The sequence below is a fragment of the Zonotrichia albicollis genome, chromosome 7 (assembly GCF_047830755.1).
Source record: "Zonotrichia albicollis isolate bZonAlb1 chromosome 7, bZonAlb1.hap1, whole genome shotgun sequence".
NCBI lineage: Eukaryota > Metazoa > Chordata > Aves > Passeriformes > Passerellidae > Zonotrichia > Zonotrichia albicollis.
Genome location: NC_133825.1, coordinates 50080148 through 50104499, shown reverse-complemented (window position 1 = coordinate 50104499; position 24352 = coordinate 50080148). Strand labels below are relative to the sequence as shown.

General features: G+C 51.1%; 1 protein-coding gene across 2 annotated transcripts; it reads right to left on the bottom strand.

The window, feature by feature from the left end:
* Positions 1–269: 269 nt before the first annotated feature.
* Positions 270–23625, bottom strand: PPP2R2D (protein phosphatase 2 regulatory subunit Bdelta). 2 transcript variants are annotated; one of them, XM_074545426.1, is made up of 10 exons: positions 23275–23625; positions 22950–23045; positions 11968–12065; positions 9757–9922; positions 8722–8834; positions 6311–6488; positions 5012–5176; positions 3298–3467; positions 3130–3221; positions 270–2215 (listed from the first exon to the last, which is right to left on the bottom strand). In XM_074545426.1, exons 1-10 carry the CDS (start codon positions 23279–23281, stop codon positions 1936–1938), a joined length of 1365 nt encoding a protein of 454 aa, XP_074401527.1. In that variant the 5' UTR covers positions 23282–23625; the 3' UTR covers positions 270–1935. The 2 variants fall into 2 exon arrangements, with proteins under 2 accessions (XP_074401527.1, XP_074401526.1); XM_074545425.1 differs by having other exon boundaries at positions 22950–23048; positions 23275–23624.
* Positions 23626–24352: the final 727 nt, after the last annotated feature.

Below are 24352 nucleotides of genomic sequence, written 5' to 3'. Positions count from 1 at the left end.
CAGCAGTTTTACCAAACTTGACACTAAAATCTGGTTTTAGATAAAAGGATAAAAATTCCATGAGAATAGTCAAAATCTAATTGTAAGTGGTACAAGCAAACAGGACTGCAGAATTTGAGACTCCACCATATCCTTTTTACGGATATTCCACTTGTATTTGGTGAAAAAGCAGATCCACAACCAGCAGCCCTGGCCACTGGGCTGGCCCATCCAGCCAACTCCCTCCCACACACAAGGAAACGTTGCAAAACACAGGGAGCACGGCCAGGTAAACATTTAAAATTTATTAAACTTTTTGGTCAAAAGAACTGAACAATTATGTACAACCCCACAGATCGGCTCGAGCAGGCGTTGGGAACGCGGTTGGATCAACGCTTCAGCGACCCCCCAGTTCCACATCTCCAAAGTGTCACAACCAACTACAGGCCCGAGCCTTTCCCGGGAGAACCTCGGGCTTTGTCCTTCCCACCGTGCTGGGACCCAGCGGCTCGGGGGCGGCACCGGGAGGGGCGGGACGGCCACGGTTTGCTCTTGGGACTGGAACGAGCCCTCGTTCCAGGGCAAACGGAGTGTAACCACGCTGGGGGCTGGCTGGGGAAAGCTTGGGGCTCTGGGAAGGAGTTCCCAGGCTGCAGGCACCTGGCAGAGCGCAGCCTCTGCCTGCTGGGGGCTGCTGGACGTGGCCCCGGGCTCCTCCGGGGGAAGGGGATGTGATTTAGGCCTCTTTGGAAGAAAAAAAGAACAAGGAAAGAAACAGTACCTAAGGCTTAAAACAAGTGAGCAAGAGAGCTCCAGCAGCTGCTGTCCCGCCAGCCGGGGCTCACCCCGGGCAGCCCAGCCCGGCCCTGCTGCAGCACAGCCCGGAGCGGCTCTGGAACTGCAGTGGGAAATGCAAGATTCTACGCCAAATACTTAAAATAAACTGTTCCCTTTGTGACAAATACTAAAAAGGTTAAAAACCATTAACGCACGTCAGGTCTGTCTCTGGCTGAGGGTGAGATGCGCCGGGAAGCTGCATGTTTATCCTCAGAGCAGAGAAGGTGTCGATGTTTTGGTTCCCTCCGTGCAAGGCCGACACTTGGTTAAGGCTGTGGATGTTTCTAGGACCCTTTCCATCTCCTAATTGGCACACACAGAGCCTTTGACAACAAATCCAGTGCAACTCCAACTCTATGACAATGCCATGGAAACTCTAAATTCAGAATCTGAAATACTACACAAAAAAGTTTGTATTAGTCTGCCAAAAACTCGGTGTTTTGGGGCAAACCCTGTCAGAGGTGCCACCAGAACTGTTCTGCACCAGCTCAGGACATGCAATACAAAAAGAAGACTGAATACATCCCTCCAGCTCTAAGAACACGTTTGATAGGCTGTTATTTATTAAGTGGTTTCCACCAGAAGGTGTGGTTATAGGTACAGTTGGTGAGTAAATAGCCATGGACACCTGCCTAGACCCCAGCTCCAGCCCTGCCACTGTGCTCTGAGGTCAGGCCCTGGCCGGGCCCGAGGAGGAATGGACAGGCATCAAGCACGAGAAATGTTCTGAAAGGCCCAAATATTACAGCAGAGAGCGAGAGAGAGAGAAATTACACTTTTATGACAACTTTTTCTTCTCAGGTGTTAAATTTTTTGGTCTATAAACTGGAAAGGAAGGCTCAGACATCAATAAATACATTTGTTTTGAGTGTTGGCCTCACTGAGCACCGTCTACCAGTTCTGCCTCGGAGGGTCCTCCCCGAAAGGCGCGTGGATGCTCCCACCCCACCGCAGGCAGAACCACGCCAGGAACTCAAAGCCAGGCCAGATGCTCTCCGATAGCTCAAGGGAAGTAAGTGCATCAATGTTCCTCACTGATAGGACAACAAGGCCTTCTGTTACAGATAAACAACTGAGCTGAACTATGTGAGACGAGACTCTGTCCGCGGGCAGCCATCCTTAGTTAACCTTCTCCTGGAATAAATACAAGTTATTGGTGGCAGCTACAGCGATGATGTTCTCCGCGGGGTGCCATGCCGTGTGCAGAATCTTCTTGTTGAAGTCCAGACTGTCAACGGTAATTTCGTCCTTCTTCCTCTTGCCCGAGGTGCACACTTTGCGCGGCTTTAGGATGGCACGAGGCTTGCTGCTCTCCCGGGACGCCTCCAGTGTGGTGTCCCGCTGCGTGCTCCGCTCAAACGTCCGGAAGAAGTTGTTGTAAGATCCAGTCATGATTGTACTGGTTCAAGGAAAAGGAAGGCACACCTTGTGAGAGATCAAATCCACCCCCTCCTCAGTCTCACACCTGACTGTCAGACCATGCTCATCACCAGGCCACGGCATTCCAGTGCTCTCCTCTCCACTGGACACCTGCTCCATTCCGTGGGGCTTGAGCACTGCTTCCAGTGCAACACTTCACTTTCAGCAGGGGCTGCCCTGCTGTCCCCTCCTGCCACTGGCCCTCAGCTGCAGTGACACTTGGTTCAGCTGCACGTGAGCAAAGCACGTTTTCCTGGTGCTCCTCTATCCCTCTGTCCCTTGACAACAGCAGTCAGACTGGTTTGCCTAAAAGGGACCCCAAACCCACCCAGTGCCACCCCAGCCATGGCAGGGACACCTCCCACTGTCCCAGGTGCTCCAGCCCCAATGTCCAGCCTGGCCTTGGGCACTGCCAGGGATCCAGGGGCAGCCCCAGCTGCTCTGGGCACCTGTGCCAGGGCTGCCCACCCTGCCAGGGAACAATTCCCAATTCCCAATATCCCATCCAGCCCTGCCCTCTGGCAGTGAGAGCCATTCCCTGTGTCCCAGCACTCCAGGCCCTTGTAAATACTCTCCAGTTTCTTGGCTCCTTCAGGGACTGTGAGGCCACCCTGGAGCTTCTCCTCTCCATGTGAACAGCCTTTCAGGAAGAGCCTGAATAGGCTCTCCCAGCCTTTCCCCCCAGCACAGCTGCTCCATCCCCTGGGCATTTGGTGCCTCCTCTGGACTCTCCAGCAGCTGCAGGTCCCTCCTGGGCTGGGCTCTGCAGGTGGGGCTCACCTGGGCACAGGGCAGGAGCAGCCCTGGCAATGCTGCAGGGATGTGTGCCCCTCACTGGTGACTCGGAGCCGCTGGCAGCCCTGGCCCTGGCACAGCCCCAGCCCTCAGGCTCACCTGTCGGAGCCGTTCCAGCAGCACTCGAACTTGTCGAAGATGCAGTCGTTCTCGTAGAGGGAGCACAGCTTGCTGCGCAGGTACTCGTGCACCTGGGGAAGGGACAGCGTTGGACACGCGCACGGCCACGGGGACAGAGGGGACGGCTCGGCACGCGCCCTGCTCTACCTGGTAGGTCTCCACGGGCCTGTTCTCCATGTTGAGGTCCCACACCTTGACAGACAGGTAGTCTCTTGTCATCATGTATCGCCCGTTGTGGCTGAATTTCACATCAGATATCGAGGATATTATTTCTGAAAAAAATGATCTGCTGCTAGGATCTTCAGGTTCCTCAAAAACTGCAGAGAGAACACACAGTTCCACATGAAACCAACGCCGGCTCTTACATGGCCTCCGTGTTTTCAGTACTGGAGAATTTTAAATCAGTCACTAGTTTCTTTTTGAAGGAAGTTGCTGTTAGACACTTCTCAGAAATAATCTCTTTTTCAGCACTGTTGCGCTCTAGGTCACCAGAATGCCAGATGTCCATCTCCAACATTCAACCAGAGCACAGCACCAGCAAACCACAACTCACAGTCCTGGGGATCAAGCGGAGCAGCAAACTGCAGTGGGAACTGTCACCATCACACCTGACCTACACCTCAGCCACAACAGCAGCAGCTGGGAGCAGCAGGGACCCCAACACCAGGAGACCACTGGACCGTGTCCTTTCTTTAGCTCTGAACCACAGCTGTACTAAACAAACCCTGAAATGTGAGCAGCTACGTTTGCAACACGGTTTGTGTGACTTTAGAGAGCAGATCAACACGTGTTGTTTAAATCCACAAGTCAACCTCTGAAATCAGAGATTCCTGATCCAGGCTACCCAGATCTCACTCATTTTAGAAAGACCCCTTGTAGCAGGATGTGATTCAGTCACAAGCAGTTAAAAATAAAGTGCATTTAAGTGATTTAATGCAACACTGAACCAGATCAGTGGGGTGGCCTTGCATTAGTCACTTCCCATTGCACAAGTATTTCCCTCTAGCCCAAGAAAGCCCTCTCTGCACTGCAGGAGGCTGGCCTGCAAGTGTGTGTGTGGCAGGCATCCCTAGGGCTGGGCAATGCTAGAGCTCAGCTCTGCCAGCAGGAACAGGAACACGTGGCTGCATGCAAGGCCCGGGCAGGATCCTCATGGCTTCCATAGCAAAGCTTTATTTCCTCCCCTGCTCATGCCTTGGTGGCTCAGCAGCCACCCTGCATCCCTGGAAACTTCCAAGGAATATTCCTAGGGCATCATGTATTCCTAGGGATTCATCCTATCCCATCCTGGAGCTGCACTGGTCACAGGGGACAGGGATTCTGGCAGCCCAGTTTGCCATGCACAGAGGTGCAAGAGCTGCCCTGAACTGGCACGGGGAGAGCAGAAGCCTTGAGAGGCAGCCAGCCTGAGTGTGGCCAGCAGACAGGCCTCACTGTGCCCAAAGCACTCATCCCCATCAGTTCATGAGGCACGAACGGGCAAAGAGCGGCCAGGCAGGTGGTGCCTCATGCTACACCTGTGCCCAGGGGTGGCTGGAACAGGACAACTGAGACGTGCCCAGCACTGCTGCTCTGCAGCTCCCCTGGGAGATGGGTCCCCCGTGGCTGGAGGGGAGGAAAGGGCAGAAAAGGCGAGGGAAGGCGAGGGAAGGCGAGGGAAGGCCAGGGAAGGCCAGGGAAAGCCAGGGAAGGCCAGGGAAGGCCAGGGAAGGCCAGGGAAGGCCAGGGAAGGCCAGGGAAGGCCAGGGAAGGCCAGGGAAGGCCAGGGAAGGCCAGGGAAGGTGAGGGAAGGCCAGGGAAGGCAAGGGAAGGCCAGGGAAGGCCAGGGAAGGCCAGGGAAGGCAGGAAGGGGCGCACTCACACTTGGAGTGCTGGTCGCACAGCGCTGACGAGCGCATGTCGCACAGGCGGATGGTGCCCTTGCTGCTGCTGTACACAAACACGTTGCAGTGGTGCGGGTGGAACTCGGCCGCCGTGATCACCTCCGTCAGCTCCTCCATGTTGGCTGGCTTGATGTCCACGATGTCTGCCACGGCTGGTCAAGGCCTGCAACGCTTCACACCGGCAGCTCATCAGTGACAGGGCTTAACTATGCCACCCAGGAAACTGGGGCAAGAGCTTCCTTTCCACTCTGTGTAAGGTACAAGAGTGGGGAACAGCCTGGAGAATTGGATTTGACAGGTCACAGAATCCCAGAATGGTCTGGGGTGGAAGGGACCAGGCTGCTCCAGCCCCAGTGTCCAGCCTGGCCTTGGGCACTGCCAGGGATCCAGGGGCAGCCACAGCTGCTCTGGGCACCTGTGCCAGGGCTGCCCACCCTGCCAGGGAACGATTCCCAATTCCCAATCTCCCATCCAGCCCTGCCCTCTGGCTCTGGGAAGCCATTCCCCTTTGGCCTGTCATTACATACTCCTTTTAAAAAGTGCTTTCTCTATCTCAAATCCACAGATGCTGGGCAGTTTCAGACTCCTGGCGTGAAAGAATATCTCACAAGAATCAAAGTCCAGCAAGCCTCCCTAAGCCTCCTTCTTAATGCTTCCTACTGCACACCAAATAAACCTCAGCGCTTTACCTAAAGCTTTGGAAAACCTGATTTAAAACTTTGGAAATTGACCTGTTTAGGCATCAGTACTCCTGCAACTTTTATTTTACTGCAGATTTGTCAATGTAAAGCACTCTGTTAGTTTTAGTTGCAGAGGTTTGCAGAAAGATCTGAAAATTACTTCTGCAGTTAATGGTATCATTTGACATGAAAAAATATTGAGATTTAGTTTCAAGGCAAGTGTCACTTGGTTAAGAAATCACAAACTTTGAAGGAAGTATTCACAGTAACAGAGGATCTACTGTTCATATCCAAAAACTGTTATTTAACCTGACTGAACTTCACAAGTTAGGGATGCTCCCACAATTACTCAATTTCTCCTTAGAAATCAAACCCTCTCTGATGTTTCTACTGACAGTTTTCCACTGGAGGCATGCTTGCCCTCAGCAAAGACTGAGCATCCCAGAGCCTGCTTTCACTGCATTACACCTCCAGCCTTCAGAAATTCTCTTTGAAGCCCTGGCTTCAAACACCCACTCTAATTAGTACCAGCGAGGTGATGCTCTTAAACACAGGCAGCTGAGCTGCAGCTGCCGTGCAGGGGGCACCAAAGGATACTAAAGCTCCTGTTGGTGACCTCCAGGTGCCAGAGGTTGATGCGGAGGTCGTCGGCAGACAGGTACGTGGCGTAGTCGCTGTTGACAGAGATGGAGTTGATGTGGTAGGTGTGGGCGTTGGCGAAGGTCCTGCGCGGGCTGGCCTCCACCATCAGGTCCATGGGCTTCAGCGTTGGCACCTGAGCGGGCACAGAGCACAGGGGCTGGGCACAGAGTCACTGCTGATCCCCACGGGGTGGTCAGCCTGGCACAGGGTCACTGCTGATCCCCACAGAGTCACTGCTGACCCCTGACATCACCCAGCACAGGGTCACTGCTGACCTCCACAGAGTCACTGCTGACCCCCAGACATCACCCAGCACAGGGTCACTGCTGACCCCTACACATCACCCAGCACAGGGTCACTGCTGACCCCCACAGGGTCACTGCTGACCCCTGACATCACCCAGCACAGGGTCAGTGCCTTAGGAAGGACCCTCCGGATTGAGTCCATTCCCCCAGCCCTGCTGAGGCCACCACCATCCCCTGTCCCCAAGTGCCACAGACAGCTGTGAAACCCCTCCAGGGATGGGGACTTCACCCCTCTGCCCTGGCCCACAAATCCAGCCTGTCCAGTTTCCCCTGCAGAGCTTCCTGCCCCCCCAGCAGATGCACATCCCACTCACGTTCCATCCTCTGTCAACTCAGCGGCCGCCCTCGAGCTCCTCAGCCAGATCATCAATAAAGACCTTAAACAGAACTGGCGCCAACACGGAGCCCTGAACCCCACAGCTTGTTTGATGGCAATTAATTAATTGCACTGCACAGATTTCTGTATTGATTTGGTGACTAAACACTTCTGAAATCCACTGAGCACAAAAAATACGGAGAGAGCACATGGATGCTGACTTTGGACACTGCCAAGGAAACCTCCCGGCCAAAGCCAGCCCTCGGTGCCCCACCCAACAGCACATGGGCTGTGTTTGTAAACAAACCCTTAGAAATGTCCCCAGACCTTGCATGGCTGCTCAGGAAACTGGCCAGAACAGTGTCCAAGAAAACTGCCAATTTGCTCCTGAACAGTCAGCAGGAATTCAGGCTCCCACAGCCAGCTGAGCTCAGGGGTGCCCAGGGTAACCTGTCCTCCTGGAACAAGGGCTGATCCAGCCCAGAGCTGCCTTCCTGCCTTGTATCTCCCAGCCTGTTTGCACCAACTGACGACTACAATTAATCCATTACTTTTTATCAGGCCACTGTCCTATCTCAGCAGAGTGCTCCCAGCCTGGCTGTGCCAGCACAGGTGCACCAATGGGAAAGATCAGGAATGGGACGTGGAAATGCCATGGTCTCTGTGTGAAGGGCTGCTTCTCCTCCATGGCCACGTCCCCATGAACACGGGCACTGTGTTTCTGAAACAAAACCTGCCAAGAGAGCCCCAGAGCTCTGTACACTCTGGCTCTCCAAACCCTGAGCACTTTAACACATGAAGGTACCTCCAGGTGAGGTTTTTCCTCCAGCCAGCTCTTGTTCAGATGTGGCTCATCCATCAGCCCTTCTCCCAGGCCGCAAGGGCTGCAGGCCAGAGCAGCAGCAAGTGCAGGGGACTGACAGACAGGAGAGGTTCTGCTGCTGCTGCTGCTCCCCCCGTGCAGGACAGAGCCCAAAGTGCCTCTCCAGAGCCCCAGCTGGTGCCTGCTCCAGCAGGGCAAGGCTGCAGAACCCAAACCTCCACTGCGACCTCCTTCTACCACTGCATCCTGAGGGATGGAGCTGCTCTCATGGAACACTCAATCCAACCCTGGCTTGCACACACTGAGGCAATGGAAATCCTTTCCCAACGCATTTTGTACACCCAAAGCTTCTGCTCAACATTCAGCTTTGGTAAAAGCAAGACAAACCTCAAGAAATGCCTCCAGCTGAAGTCTCTACCATGGAGGGAGGCTTTGAGAGCATGGAGAGCCTCAGTTCTGCCGCTGCTGATGGTGGAACAACATGAAACCCCAGGAAAAACCCCAACCAACCCCACCTTTCACTTCTTGGGCTCCTGCTCCAAATGATCCCAAGTTTGGAGCACTAACCCTACCTCTACAGCATGTCCAAGACTATTCCAGTGCACATTAGGTTACACAAATGCCTGGAACTTGCTCTAACAAACACACCTTCATCCAGCCACAGAATAACCTATTCCAATTTTTGAGTCATCCTCTTAGAAATACAGTACTATAATGATGAAAGTTTTCCTCAAGCTTCCCAGAGGAACTTTTTAAAATAGTTTTTATATATAAGAATAACATGAAGTGTCTCCTTTTTATTCTGAAGGTTTCAATGAGCCCGACACAAACACCATTTGTGATCTGCCCATTTCAGTTTGGTAGCACAAAGACAGAGAAGAGCATGCAGAGAGATACACAAAGTCAAAGAGCAGAGACGTACCCGTAGTTCTGTGACTCGGCAAGGCTCCCTAAGTCTTCCATCTTCATCTTTTAAATTATAACCTTCGGCTCGTTTATCCCTTTCACTTATTTTCCATAGTTTAATAGTTTTATCTAAAACCAGAAAATTCACATGCTTGAGAATGGATTGAATACAAAATCAAATCAGTAAATGTGCACTCAGCAGAGAGGACACGAGTGACCTGTCTGCACTTCCCCTGCCTGCAGCACAAGGACCCTGACCGAGCTCTTTACCCACAAGGTGAGGTGCAGTTTGAGCAAGATCCCAGTTTGTGCCTCAGCAGTAAGGTCCTGTGCCTCCCACTCACCCAAATGCCACTGCCTGGCGAGAGTTTCACACTCCAATTACCCAAATTCTCAAATAAAGGCAACCAGGTTTGTCCCAGGCACCTGCTCAGAGGCAGCCAAAGGCAGAGATCAGGCTTTGCCCCAGTGCTCCCAAAGGAATGCATTTGCCAGGAGGGCTCCAAGTGCAGGCACTGAGTGCACACTTGTCTCACCCAGTGGTGAGAGCCTTGGCTAACTGGAGCCAAACCTCTCCTCCCAAACTCCTGCAGAGCATTTCAGATTATACCGTTTAAAGAATGCTTTACTAAGACTTCTATCAGAGGAAATTATTTTAATTGCACAAACCAGCAGACAGAAGTCGCTCCTGCTTTTAGAATTTCACCACGACCTCACAAAGTGATCTAATCTGTTAAAATAACGTATTCCTCTGATAATAAGAGCAAGTTTTTTCCACAGAATAGTTTAGGCTGGAAAATACCTTTAACACATGAGTCTAACAGTTCCCACTAACCCATGTACCCAGTTGTACAATTTCATTTACACATGCCCCAAAACTAAACAGACCCAATATTCACATAGCCAACATTACAATCAAGACATATTTTGCATGTAATTAGAGAAGGCATTAAAACAACCCCAAAATATGTCAGAAAAAAACCCCAAGTGTATGACAGGTGAGACAATATCCCAAAGACAAAGTTCTTTGTGCAAAATAAAGGGCCCTTACCATTTGTAGACAGCAGGAAGTGAGCAGCATTCTGTTGTGGTAACCACCTAATTTTATTAATTTTTTCCTCAATTTCTAGACTTTTCAAGTAGTCAAACTCAGGCTCATGACTCTGGAAGGTACTGTAAACATTGTATTCTCCCCGAGAGAGAGGACGGCTTTTAGTCTGCAAGAAAAAGAGCATTTCTTGAGGCTGGTGGCACTGGGTCCCTCAGAAATGGCCCACACAAAACAACCACCAGAAACTGTCAATCAGAACGTCAGCTTTTACAGCAGCTCTTGAATTCTGAATCTCCAGTCTGTGGTATTGTACCCAGTTTAGCATCGATACAGCGCACACAGCCCTTCCTCTTTAGAAATGTAGGTTTATGTATAAATAAATATCTGTGCACCCTTCAGGCTTTGCTATTCTCATGTGGTGGGTGTGGGAGCACGGAACAGAGAGCAAAGTCCCAAGGTTCCCCAGATTTGCATGATCAGATTTGAGGCAACCTGTTATCAGGCTTTCTGAGCAAGCTGGTGTCAGTGGTTTGTGGTGCAGAACAGCCCCAGGGGTGCAGTTTGCCCTGCAGTGTCACAGCTGTGGAGTTTCCACACCCTCACTGAACTCTCAGACTTTACACGATTTTACTCCCTACACATCATTGACCTGTAAGAATTTTGGGCAGGTTCCTCTCACCTGACCCCCTCCAGAAGCTCCCTGCACTCAGGGTGAGCTGCCTTGGCACCGGTGCTTTCCCTCTCTACTCACACGTTTGGCTGGAGTAATTGCTGCTGGCAAGTGAAGTCAAGTCCTATGAGCCCAGGGCATGATGCAGAGCATTCCAGGGTGCTTTCCCAAATCCCAAGTGTCTGGGGAGCTGTACAACCACCCTTAGCTGCCACTGACCTAGTGAACCAAATCTTAAATACAAACTGGGAAAATATATGGTTATTATTTTAAGGTTCCAGCCTTATACACTTATTGTAGATTCTTTCCTGCAGTTTTGCACAGTACACAAGAAACGCCCCTCATTCCCAACTCTTCCTCAGTTTCCATGTGTGTTTCCCTGTGTGAACAGCCTGACCTGGCTTTGTTTTCCCCTCTCTGAGGAAGTGCCATGACAGGCAGGTTTTGCCTTATGGAACAACTGAGAGCCAGCCCATAATAGCTCCCCTCCACATGAGGCAAGGCCAAGATCCTGACAAGTTCAGGGTGTGCCTGAGGCACCTCTGACCTTATCTCTGGCCACCCCAGTAAATGATGAATGAGCCTGGGCCGTGTGGGTGCAGCCAGGTAACATTTCAGTGCCTGGGAGCAGCAGCACAGCGAGCACAGCACTGGCCAGGTGCTCATCAACAGAGCAGCATCTGAGCCCCACAGGGAGAGCAGAGGGGTTCTGCTGGAGAAACCCCACAGCACCCCAAGATCTCTAATATTCATGTACGGACAAGCTGAATTAAAATTCCATTATTAATTCTGGCATTTCTGACCCAGGAGGATGCTCAAACCCTCTTCAACTCCTCAAAGGATAGAATATGCAGACACTTTGGTGAGAACTGCCATGTGGAATACTGACTTTTTAAAGAACACAATCCCAGATTCCTCCCAGACATGACAATTACTTTCAGCACTTGGTGTACATTTCCATCCCCACTGCTGCTCGGGATATCCCAGCTCAGGATGAACACACAGGAACACTAGAGCACTGTCACACAGCTGAACTCATGAAGAGGAGCTGTGGCAGTGCAGGAGGGACAGTGCTCCCCCTCTCTGATGGGAAATGCTCAAGTGTTTCTGGAGAAGTGGCTGTTTCCACTGCTTTTAAATCCTCAAACAAATTTTAACTACCTTATCCTGTAGTTCTTGCAGTTTATTTCCTGAACTTCTTTTACATTCTCTCCCAAAGCATTGTGATTTACCTTAGGTCAGCTTGACCCAGTGGAAAAATTCAGGAGAAACTCCAAATTCTGCAAAGCGACACTGAGGACATCAGGTAAATATCAAGAGCTCACTCGGGTTTTGGGGACTTTTTTTTTGGAAGGAGGGAAGGGAACCCTCACGAAACCAACTTACCAAGTACAGCACAGGACAGATACTTACAAAAGTGTCTAACTTGGGGTTTTCTGAGAAAACTCTCCATTGAAATATCGGGGCATGAACAGATGAAGTGAGACTGTGCAACACAAGAACAGTGTAGTAACAACACTTTTGTTTTTTGAGTCACTGACCTCTTGTTCCCTTTGAAATATAACCACTCTGCCACCTTTGTCTCCTGTTGCAAGAAGATCACCAGTGTAATTAAATTCAACTGTTGAAATTATATCAGCTGTAAAGAGAACAGAAATAAACCAGCACTGTAATGTGGAAAGCAAATCAAGGAGTTCCAAGACTTGAGCACAAAAAAAAAAAAGCATTACAACTTGTATTAATGCAATGACAAAATTCTTCATTTACATCCCCAAATGCAGCCATGTTTCAAAGCCTGACACTTTTACTGACAAGCTAAAACACTTACTCATTCCTCAGTGCAGGCCTCTCAGTCACCTGAAGTACACTGGCCTAGGAACCCAAGGTGTGTGTGCTGCCCGTGGGCAGTGTCCATGGGGATATCCCTGTCCTGAGCTTCATCCATGGGGACATCCCTGCCCTGAGCTTCATCCATGGGGATATCCCTGTCCTGAGCTTCATCCATGGGGATATCCCTGCCCTGAGCTGCCCTAGGTGTGTGTGCTGCCTGTGGGCAGTGTCCGTGGGGATATCTCTGCCCTGAGCTTCATCCATGGGGATATCCCTGTCCTGAGCTTCATCCATGGGGATATCCCTGCTCTGAGCTTTATCCATGGGGATATCCCTGCTCTGAGCTTTATCCATGGGGATATCCCTGACCTGAGCTTCATCCATGGGGATATCCCTGTCCTGAGCTTTATCCATGGGGATATCCCTGCCCTGAGCTGCCCTAGGTGTGTGTACTGCCTGTGGGCAGTGTCCATTGGGATATCCCTGTCCTGAGCTTCATCCATGGGGATATCCCTGTCCTGAGCTTTATCCATGGGGATATCCCTGCCCTGAGCTGCCCTCGGTGTCTGTGCTGCCCCTGAGCTTTATCCATGGGGACACCCCTGTCCTGAGCTTTATCCATGGGGACACCCCTGTCCTGAGCTTTATCCATGGGGACATCCCTGTCCTGAGCTTTATCCATGGGGATATCCCTGCCCTGAGCTTCATCCATGGAGATATCCCTGCCCTGAGCTCCCCAAGGTGTCTGTGCTGCCCCTGGGTAGTGTCCATGGGGATATCCCTGTCCTGAGCTTTATCCATGGAGTGTGTGCTGCCTGTGGGCAATATCCATGGGGACATCCCTGCCCCTGAGCTTTCTCCATGGGGACACCCCTGCCCCGAGCCCCCCAGGGATCCCACCCCAGGGTGTGCATCCTGCCAGGTGTGTGTGTGCATGCTGCTCCCACCTGCAGCGTGCCCTGAGCCAGGGGAGGCTGAGGCACACCTGCCTTCCCCAAGCCAAGCGCTCAGCGAGTCAGTAACCTCAGGAGCCTGGAACAGACAGCTCTGCTCGGCCAAAGGTGTAAAATAGAAACAAAAATCTTCAGCTGAGCTTCCTGAACCGGCTCCCGGCAGAAGCATCAGCCAGGACACATGGAAGCAGGAGGGCAAAGGAAAAACCCCTGGGGCTGGAGAGAGGCCAGTGTTATCCCCCAGAGCAGCCCCAGCCCCTCGGGGAGGTGGCAATACAGAAATCATTGCCACTGAACAAGCCCAGCCAAGGGCAGGTGAGATAAGGAGCTGGAAATGTCTGTCCTGGGGCTCGGGCAGATGGTAACAAACCCGACAAAGCACTCAGCAAACACTGCTCCTGCTCACATCAAATATTGCATTTATGATGCAGATAGCAAAATTCTGAGGTTTGAAGTGTATCATATCAATTAGGTCCAGAGTGTGCAATTGGAGACTCCCTGGAAACTCCTTTCCTGTATTGATCTTGATGTGCTATCTTTGAAATTCCTTTCAATAATGCCCCACTCTCACGAGGAAGGAGATTAGAAACACTAACAAGTTTTCTCAACATAAATTCATTTTTCATCTTTTATCAATGATGCCCTTAAAAGTTTTTTCCTAGTATGGAGAGATAATGATTTACCTTCTGGATTAAAAATATTTAGAACAACTAAATAAATGAGTAAATCTAATCTTTCTCCAGATTATATGCCAGATTTATGCCAGCCTTCAATATCACATTACTAACCAGTTTTTGGACACATCCAGTTTTACAGTCACCTTTCTTTAAAGGGAATTACTAGTTAATTATCAGTTATTATTAATTATACACAGGGATTTTAGAAGACACCCTGGAGAAGCAGGAAACCAAGGAAAAAGAAAAAAAATGAGAAGGTAAACAATCAGTGAAGTGACTTCACTGAGAATTTTATGACATTTTCAGTACTCAGATAGGAAGAAGACCTTGAGTTATTGCAGTTTATTAGTAGCAAAACTAATATTCCACTACTACCCTCACCTGCAAGCCCTTCTAGCAAGGATCCCTTTTACCCTTGGAGATTCAGGATGAACAGCAGGAATAAATGCCTCCTTAGCACATACAATTCTTTCAAAGTCACAAAAGCTACTTTTCCATTTTATTTTAGAAAAAGAAGAAGTTATTATTAGCTCCTCCCATTTTCTACTGCAGTATTCACACAATTATTTGCTCAAAATGATCTGTGTACCATTTTTGTTTCCCAAAAATGCCCAAACCAGCTGCTGCCACAGCCATTATTCCCCAGCAGTGCTACCCAGACAAACAGAATCCTGGGTGGAAACGCACCAAAACACAGACACTGCCCAAATTCCATGGCTTGAAACAAGAAATGCAGGGAGAGGAGGGGAAAGAAGACGCACTGAAATAGTCTGTCACCAACGTGCTCTAGGGAACAGGGAACTGGGGGGGCACAGCAGGACAAACATAGAGAAGCTTCCTTCAAATATTTTCTAAGTTACAAAATTAGGAAAATGAGCAAATACCTGCTTTAATAGTCCTGTACTTGTTTTATCCATAAATGTATGAATTATAAAGTTTTCCCTATTGGCACGTTTAATTGAAGCAGATCAATCCCCCAAATCATTCCACCCACTATCCTCAGCACTCTAACATCTCAAAGCAGGTGAAATTAAAAAAAAATATTCCAAGACTCCAAGTAAAGCACAAAATGAATTCCAAACCATTCCTGTTCTGCTCAACACTTCACCCACCTACATTTGCTGCTCACTTCCAAGTCACCTTAAAACTTTTAGGAAAGAACAAAGCAAACCTCTGCAGGCTCTTCATCATTGCATTAACTCTGGGAATTCTAGGATTTTTTATTAGATGTCATAACTTCTTCTCAGGTATACAAGCACCAGCCTTATCCCCTGCCTTACTTTCAGCCTCTTCTCCACGCCAGCAGAGTAACTCCCAGTGGGATGTGGGGAAGGGCGAGCAAAGCCAGAGCAGTGTGATATCTGCTCATGGACAGCACCCCAAGGCTCTTCCCAGGTCCTGCTTTTCTAGAAACAGAGGTTTGTCCAGCTGCCCCTCCAGTCCGGTCCCTGTGGGGCTGGGACTTGCTCTGCACCCATGTAAATGCTCCTCCTGTACCCAGGGAGGGAGGGCAGCAATCCCTGGGACTTCGCAGTAACGTACAAGGCTGGCCATGTTTCTTTCCAGACAAGAAAAACTCACATTCAGCCTCACTTCTGGAAATGAGTTCCAACTTGGTTACACTGCATCCAGAGGAGAACCTCCGAGCTATTTTCACAGTGTGTATTAAAAGGACTGCTGGCAACTGCACTGTGATTCTGTACCCCCAAACTTAGGAGCACTGATCCCTTCCATGGGTAGGAAACACCATCCCAACACATCAGAGGCCACAAATCCAGCTCTGCAGGAACGTGGTGGAGCCCACTGCCTGCCTCAGGAGAGCCCTGCAAGCCCTGACAGATGTGACAAAGCTCAGTTTGAGCGCTCTGAGCCTTTCACCATCTCTGCTGAGTGCAAACCTCCCTATAAACAACTCCTGCCAGAATTCTGGGGAGTTGACAGCCTCCAGAGCCTCCTGGGCAAGCTCTGCTGGGAGAGCAGGGAGCTGGGGTGGCAGAGACCAGCTTTTGTTAGGATTTGGAGATGACAGCAAGCTTATACCTGCAAACTAACTTAATCCCCCCAGGATTCATCCCGGGTATTTCTGACACCACTATCAACGCCCGGGCTCTCAGCTGAGGTAATGGAGAATGCAAAGAGATCCACAACATCGACATCAGGTGCCTAAAATTAGCTCCTGTGAACTTTTCCTCTCTAAGCTGCCTGTGCATGGCTGCTCTGGTTAAAACCCAAACCTGAAAACATGGAATTACCTGATGGCTCACCCAGAAGAGAAGGAATTTGCAGCTGCAGCTTGCACTCAGGACCAACACTAACGAGACATGGTCAGCACCAGTGCCTCCCATCCTCCTGAGCTGTTCAGAGCCTTTTGTCACAAACCCACTCCTCAGACATGGAGTGAAAAGGAACCAAACACTCACAGCTCTCTAACAGCACCTGAAAAGGAGGCTGTTCCAGCTTCCAGGGCATTCTAACCTAGAATTTTCCAAATATGTCATGGACAATATACCACCTCAGCACAAAGCCTGAACAATGCCTGCCTGCACGCCTGGCTCCTGTCCTGCTCCCCGGAGAGGAGTCTGAATGCACAGCCCCATCTCCCACGGCAGACCTTCTGTAAGGCCCAGGGAAACCTCTGCAGAGGCTCCTGCTTTGGGAGGAAATGGCTGGCCTGGCCTGCAGGCAGCTGGCTGGCATGCACTGTCAGGGGACAGAGGGAATATTTCTGTGGCTGTGATCAGGTCAGAGGTGACACACCTTTCCCTCCAACACTGCTGTCCTACAAAGCTGCAGTTACCTGTGGCTGGACAAAGCTGTGGGAGGCACTGTGTGGTCTCCCACAGCGGATGGGAAGCAAGCAGAGTGCAGAAGGGATCAGCACAGGTTATGTGCTCCTACACCAACTCAGAGAGCAGGCACTGGGATCCCCCTGGAATGCTGTGCTGAACTGTGTGACACGACATCAGAAGGAACACAACTCTCTCTGCAGCAGACAGGGACAACAGACCATTCTGAGGGACCACAGGTGACAAACACGGGCACTGAGAACAGCAAGGAGCCATCGCTTCAGAGCAACTCAGGAAAGACTCTTCAAATAAAAAATATAATAGGAGCAAATAAGATCAGTCAAAAAAAAAAGAGAGAGCCCCTTTAGAGGGAAGAGATTATCAAAGAAAATGAAGCAATTTAGACACCAGCACCTGCTAAAGAGCAAATCATAGAAAAAACGTTTAAAAACCAAACTCCTATTGGAGTTTAACAAGTTGCAGACACACAGGGCCTCAGAACTGCTGGTCACTGATGTGCAGTAACTGCACTTCCCAAACACTGCCGGGGATTTGCAGCTGCACTGAGGGCTCTGGGGTGTGAGGTCAGACAGCTCTGCAGCTGGGCTGGCTGCTGGCAGCACCCTGCTCCCCCCTCCTGGTGCTGGGCAGGCAGCAGTGCTGCCCCTGCAGCCACCTCTGCCTCCTCCCTGGCTCCAGGGGAAGGAGGGCTGTGCCCTGCAGCCACCACGACAGCCAGTGGAACACAGGGGCCATCCTGTGTGGGGAGGGACCGGCTGCTCCTGCTGTCAGAGCTCCTCAAGGGCTGTTTCCTAACAGCTGATGGAAATCACAATTGTACCGAAACACGAGCCAAGCTCTACAGCTGCCAATAACCACCTGACAATACACACACACATCCAAGTTATCAGAATATGCCTCCTTATATACTCAATTTGTACACTTCCACTTGCAGGATTTCTTTGAAGAGTTACCACAGGAGTGAGGTGTACCAGAAATCAGGAGAATAAGCCAAAGGGGTATAGTTTTGCTCAGACCAAACTTCCCTCAGCTTACACTGCTAAACACTCTGCCAACCTGAATTGTTGGGATATTTGTAAGGACTAGCTATGTTTTAAGCCCTAATATTCACCTCACTTGTGAAACTGGCTTGAATTGCCTTTAGGCACCTGGCAGTGCTTAACTTAGTCCAAAATAACTCTGCTTTTGGGACTAACTGAAATCCTTGAACAGACTGAAGGTAAAGCAAGAGCAGGGCACAGGGCAGCAGAAGCTCTGTGAGGTCAGCACTGCTGCTGACAGGCCATGGCAGACTCCAAACATCTTGTTTGGAGCTGTGTGGGAAAGCCTGCCAGCTCCTGGGTGTCCTGGATGCCTGGAGCTGAGCCACCTGGCTCCTGGAGGAGCGCACAGGCTGCTCTGCCGGGAGCACAGCGTGGACAGACAGACAGACAGACAGCAGCACCCTGCTCAGGGGCTGCCAGCGCCCCCAGGGATGTGCTGAGCACAGCGTGGACAGACAGACAGACAGACAGCAGCACCCTGCTCAGGGGCTGCCAGCGCCCCCAGGGATGTGCTGAGCACAGCGTGGACAGACAGACAGACAGCAGCACCCTGCTCAGGGGCTGCCAGCACCCCCAGCCAGCCCTCAGGGATGTGCTGAGCACAGTGTGGATGGACGGACAGACAGACAGCAGCACCCTGCTCAGGGGCTGCCAGCGCCCCCAGGGATGTGCTGAACACAGTGTGGACAGACAGACAGACAGACAGCACCCTGCTCAGGGGCTGCCAGCACCCCCAGGCAGCCCTCAGGGATGTGCTGAGCACAGAGTGGACAGACAGACAGACAGACAGCAGCACCCTGCTCAGGGGCTGCCAGCACCCCCAGGGATGTGCTGAGCACAGTGTGGACAGACAGACAGACAGCAGCACCCTGCTCAGGGGCTGCCAGCGCCCCCAGGGATGGCACAGCACCCCAGAGCTCATGGCAGACGTGCCCCCATCCCCTCCTGCAGCTCAATGTGAGTTTCCTATCAAAGGAACCGGACCGTGACCTGACACTGGGAGCCCAATCTCTGCATGGCACCCCAAGAAAGCTGCTGCTGAGTCTGGGGTGCACAGAGCTGTGTCAGTGCAGGGACAGCCAGACCAGCATGGCACCAAAAGGAGCAGCAAAGCCAGAGCTCAGTTCCACAGATGTGCCCCTTTCCTGCCTGCAGAGCTTGCCCTGCCTTCCCCACGAGCCGTGAGAAATTCTGGAGGCTGTTTCTCAGATTCGTGACATAATCCAGTACTCTTTGTGCAAATCTACTGCCTCGGTATTATTTTTTAACCTTTGGAAGACTAATTCCAGTAAGCCCTCTCCTGCTAGAAGTGTATTTAATTAATTCGTGCTATTGTTAGTTTTTTCTAAGTAGCTCATTGTGATGGTTTTGGGTGTACTTCTATCAGGAGTTCATAAAAGTCTTAACATGATAAGAAAATTTCAGTTGAAGCTTTCACACCTTCCATCCTTTAAAAAAATAGTGGGTTTAGTCATTTTTCATCAGGCTTTCCCCTCTGCATGCAGCCTGCCCATCTGCAGGCATCAAACCAGTGGCCTGCACCAATTCCTGTATTCCCACTACCCTAACTGCTTTGTTGTGCATTCCCACTTACAACTCTGCAATTGATATCCACTGTTTATTCCAACTCTTCACCATTCACAAGCTGCATCTTACCAAAATGAAGGCCTCAGGGAGGGCAAAGAGGCACCTGAGGTGCTGCTGGTGCCAAAGCACTGGCTTCCAAGGAAATGCCAGCCCAAAGGCAGCTCACAGCCCACCCTCTGCCCCTCTGCAGCACAAGTGTCACCTCCAGGCATGACCAGTGACACGGTGACAGCACACAGCACGTGGCTCTGGAGTCACTAGCTCCCTGCCTTCCAGCTCTTACAGAAAAAAACAACATTAAAGCTTGCAACCAATTCTGCACCTCCCTCCATGCAACTGAACCAGACATCGCAGAGCTGCACCTCTACTGCAAGGGGTTTTTTTAAAGCACAAAACCATGCCTGAATTTCCTTTAAGAACAGAATAACCAAAGTGAATTCCTGAACCTCACATGAGAACGTCTTAAACCACTGATTTGTAACAACAATTTCTAAAGAACATTTCTAAATCACTTGTAGCTGCACTCAGGATTACAGACTAATATATTTTTATCAGATGGTGGTTATCTTTGCTCCTTGTGTTCTGCTTCCTGACAAACTGCTGAGGTGTCTGACCCAGCCCCCAACAGGCAGCAAAAGCAGGAGGAGAGCTGGCTGAGGTGATAGTAACAAGGGATGCCTCAGTTCGGCAGGACAGTCAATCAATACCAGTCACTATCTGGAGAATTTAGGAAAGAAAAAGAAATTTATTTATTGGATCATTAACTGGAGATACAGCACTGCATCCACAAGGGGTGATGGATTAGATGCAGAACATCTGGCCCACAGGAATTTGGGCATATCTGTACATTTAATAAACAGATTTACATTTTACTTGCCCCAAAAAAAGAACCTCCCAAAATGGACAAATTTGAACATTGAAAACAAATTCAACACAAAAATCATGGAAGTGATAAAGTCTTTGGCAGCATTTGTGTTATCTATTTAGAAAGGTCTTTCTACAAAAAAGCAGCCCAAGAATTACAAATTCCATGGGCAATCAGTGCAAGTTCTGGAGTCACGTGGTTAACTCTAACAGCAAAATTACCACACAATCTTTATTTGCTTTGTTTTCAAATTGTGATTGCTGCCATCCTTAACATTACATCTTTCACTCAATCTGTTTAATCCTCCAGTCCTCTTCCGGAATCCAACTAAACTTTTCTGTTCTAGAAAAGTCATATCCAAGCCTTTACAAAATCCATAGTCAGTGTGTGATGGATTACCCTGGTCTCTCAGAAACGGTCAGACTGAACAGTGCCCTTCTCTTTCCTGACACAGAGCCCGAACAGAGGTCAGGGATTAGTCACTGAGGAAAGGCAAGGCACGGACAGGACAAAGGGGAGACAGTGATTTTCTGTATTAATGCCCCAGGCAGGAAAATCCAGCTGCCAGTCTGATACAGCCACTTGTCCCTGGGTTTGTGAGGAGGCCAGACACCTGAGAAACAACTATGCAGTATAAAATGCATGTTAGAATTGCACTGCAAAAGAAAGGATGTGCTGCTAAAGTTGCCTGGCTGACTCCTGAATAAACCTCTAAGAAAATCCAGCAAAACACTTTGCATGGAATAGGCTGGACAGCAACTTCATGGTGTCCTCCTACTCTAGAGAGCTGATTTTTCACAAAATAGATCAAAAATTGACAGCAGTAGCAAGTTTGTACCATCACAAAAATCTATGTGCAATTTGAAGGCTACTTCAAGGCAACAGTTGTCCATCAAGCAGGTTTAGATGTGCAGTTTGGTAAGAGAGGATGTAAAAGATGGTAATGAGTAAATACGTCCCTAACTGAAGCCCAGAATCTAGCTATGTATTTGTACTCATACTAGGAAATTAAATTTGGGCAGTTATTAGCAAATAAATAGTGTATTTTTTATATTTAATTCCAATTACAAGGCAAAATGTAACTGGAGAAGAAAGGCCACAAATCAAAACAAAAACTCAAGAAGTCACAAAGCCTGTAAATAGTTCTGGTATTCCCACAGGAAAACGAAACTTCAGTGGTAGTTTTGCAAAAGCAGGTGCTGAATGATTCCTGGAGCTTTCCTGCTCTGTGCAAACCCAGGCTGCTCCGGAGTTACCTGGGAAGCACGATGTCCCCAGGAATATATCCTTTTCCCATGGAGAACTGACTTTTAGTCACACAGTGACAGGTCCGAGAGAAAAGAACCATTTATAAAAAACATACAAGCTACTTAAATACATTTCTACAAGATTTCTGGGAACTTCAGAGCAAGCTACAAACACACAGAGGGAAGAAAAATGAAGAAAATGACTGAGTGAGCCCAGTTTCTTGAGCAGTTTCCAGTCCATCCCTCCAATGGCCATTATTTTAAATGGAATGCCAAACAAGTGGCATGAAAATGAAAACACTGTCAGCACAATTTCCCCATAGCAGACAGCAAGGAAAAATATTTACTGCATCCAGTAACAAAAATAAAATCCCAAACCCAAGCTGAGCACACGCGGCCCTGCAAGTTAATTCACACTTTAGAAAGGAGCGCTGCCAGCCTGGGCAGTTGGAACACAGAAAATTTAGGGGCAAAAAAAGAACTTTCTCATCAGAGTCAAGCAAAACTCCACCCAGGTTCTGCACTCCACAGAAAACACTTTTCCCAGTTAAAACATTTCTTGTTTTCTACTCTGCCCAAAACATGAAGCGCCTGGAAAGTTTCAGAGAAATGTGAAGGTGTGCCCTTTTTCCCTGCTTAATATCCCTATTTATAGCTCCCAAACGTTAACAAGTGGGAATCAAATCTCTCCACAGCTGCAGGAACCCTTTAAACTGCACTTTTCAATGCAGCACAAATGACAGAGCTGCACTCTCTGTGCGTCACAGCGAAACTTGACAAGCCTGACAGACTCCACTGGTGTTTCTTTTTTTCCTCTCCCTGTATCGTATCACTGTTGTTACCTTTTATCCCAAGCCCAGCACTGTGGACAGTTATCCTAAGCCCAGAACTGTGCCCAGGTTGGGCTCCTCAGGACAGGAAAGTCAAGGAGCTCCTGGAGAGGGTCCAGCGGAGGCCCCAGAGGTCATTTTGGGATGGAGCATCCCTGAGATGAGGACAGACTGTGGGAGCCGGGCCTGGCCAGGCTGGAGAAGGGAAGGCTGAGAGGGGACCCCATCAACCCCTCCAGATGTGCCCAGGGGCTGCCAGAGGCCGGGGCCGGCACAAGGAGCACTGGCCAGGAGCTGAACCACAGCGAGTTCCAGCCAACATGGGGAAGAACTTCTTCCCCTGGAGGGGCAGAGCCCTGGGGCAGCTGCCCAGGGAGGGGCTGGGGTCTCCCTCTGCAGAGCCATTGCAAACCCCGCTGGCCACGTTCCTGTGTCCCTGCTGCAGGTGGCCCTGCCTGGGCAGGGGCTGGGCTGGGTGATCTCCAGAGATGCCTTCCAACCTCAACTACCCAGGGATTCAGGGATTCACACCAAAGACCCGGAGGAAGGCGCCGTGACCGCTCTGCGATGCTCTACGGGTGGGAGCTCGCTTAGTCATGGCCCACACCCCCCGGCACGGCCGGGGATGCTGCGGCGCTGCCCCGCGGCCGCCGGGAGGGCTCAGCGTGCAGGGGCTCCCCTCACCTTCCGCCACGTCCTCGTCGATCGCCCCCTTCACCTGCAAGAAGCACCACTGCACCTCGTTGTTGCTGCCGCCGCTGTCGCCTCCAGCTCTCGCCACTACTGCGGAGGGAGAAAGGGCGGTGAGAGAGGGAGGGAGAGAGGGGACCCCGCGCCGAGCCCGGCCCGGAGCCCTCGGGGCCGCCGCGCTCCCGCATCACCCGCCGCTGCCGCCCGGCGCGGCCCGGCCTGCGGCCAGCTCCCACGGCCACACGGAGCCGAGCCGCGGCCCATCCCGGCGCGAACGCGGAGCCGAGCGCGGAGCCGAGCGCGGGGCGCGGACACAGACCTGCCATGGCGGGGGGAGCCGCGGGAGCGGGGCCGGGAGCGGGGCCGGGAGCGGGACGGAGCCGCCCGGAGCCGCGGGAGGGTTCGCGGTTTCAAAATGGCGCCCATTGCCGGGCGGCCCGGCCGTGACGTCACCGCCGGCTCCCCTCAGGGAGGGCGGGCCGGGCAGCGAGCGGGGCGGTGATCGCGGCACGGCCGCTACCGGTACCGGCACCAGCGCCGCTACCGGTACCGGCCGCGGCACGGCCCGGCGGGGCGAGCAGGGCGGCGGAGCGGGAGCATGAGCATGAGCAGCAGGAGGAAGATGAAGTGGTCTTGGTGTCGTGGAGGCGCTCCCCAGGCGGCAGCGGGGGCTCCACGCGCGCTGCTCCAAACGCGGCTTTACGTGAAGGGACGGGGCGGGACCGCCTCATTGGGAGATACCGCTGTGCCTCCTGATTTATTCCTGCTCGCTCCCTGAAGGGTTAATTGTGATGAAGGGAAAAAAAAAAAAACAAAACAACACAACAAAAGCAATAAAAAACCCCAAACATGCCTCTGACTCGTTTCCGCCTTCAGCGAGAGCCAGAGCCAGGGTGAAGGGAGGGAGGGTGATGAGGGCTCAGGGGGTCAGCGCTGCTCCGAGATTTAGCACAGATTTATCACAGAATCCCAGAGCCACTGAGGCTGGAAAAGCCTCCAGGATCACCGAGTCCCAGCTGTGCCCGGTGCCCACCTTGTCCCCAGCCCAGAACTCTGGGTGCCACCTCCAGGGATTCCCTGGACACCTCCAGGGATGGGCACTGAACCCTCCCTGGGCAGTGCCAAGGCCTGAGCACCTTCTCAGTGACAGCGTTTCCTAAGCCCGGCTCAGCTCTGGTGTCTCTGACAGCATTGCCTAAGCCCAGCTCAGTGACAGCATTTCCTAAGCCCGGATCTGCTTCTTTTCCAAGCACAGATACTGGAAGTTGTCAAGATGCAGTTTCTGCCCCTAAGTCCAAGAGAGCAGAAAGAAATGAAAGTGAATTCTCTGTTTGCCCCCAAACCCCTCTGTTAATGTATTCCTGGTCCCTAAGTCCCTTGGAAAGTGGTACAACTTA

Coding starts and splice junctions, on each gene's coding strand:
- PPP2R2D (XM_074545425.1), bottom strand. Junction 8,835..9,756: donor CTTCCTGCTGTCTACAAATG/GTAAGGGCCCTT, acceptor TTCTGGTTTTAG/ATAAAACTATTAAACTATGG. Junction 5,177..6,310: donor GGTCACCAACAGGAGCTTTA/GTATCCTTTGGT, acceptor CAGCCGTGGCAG/ACATCGTGGACATCAAGCCA.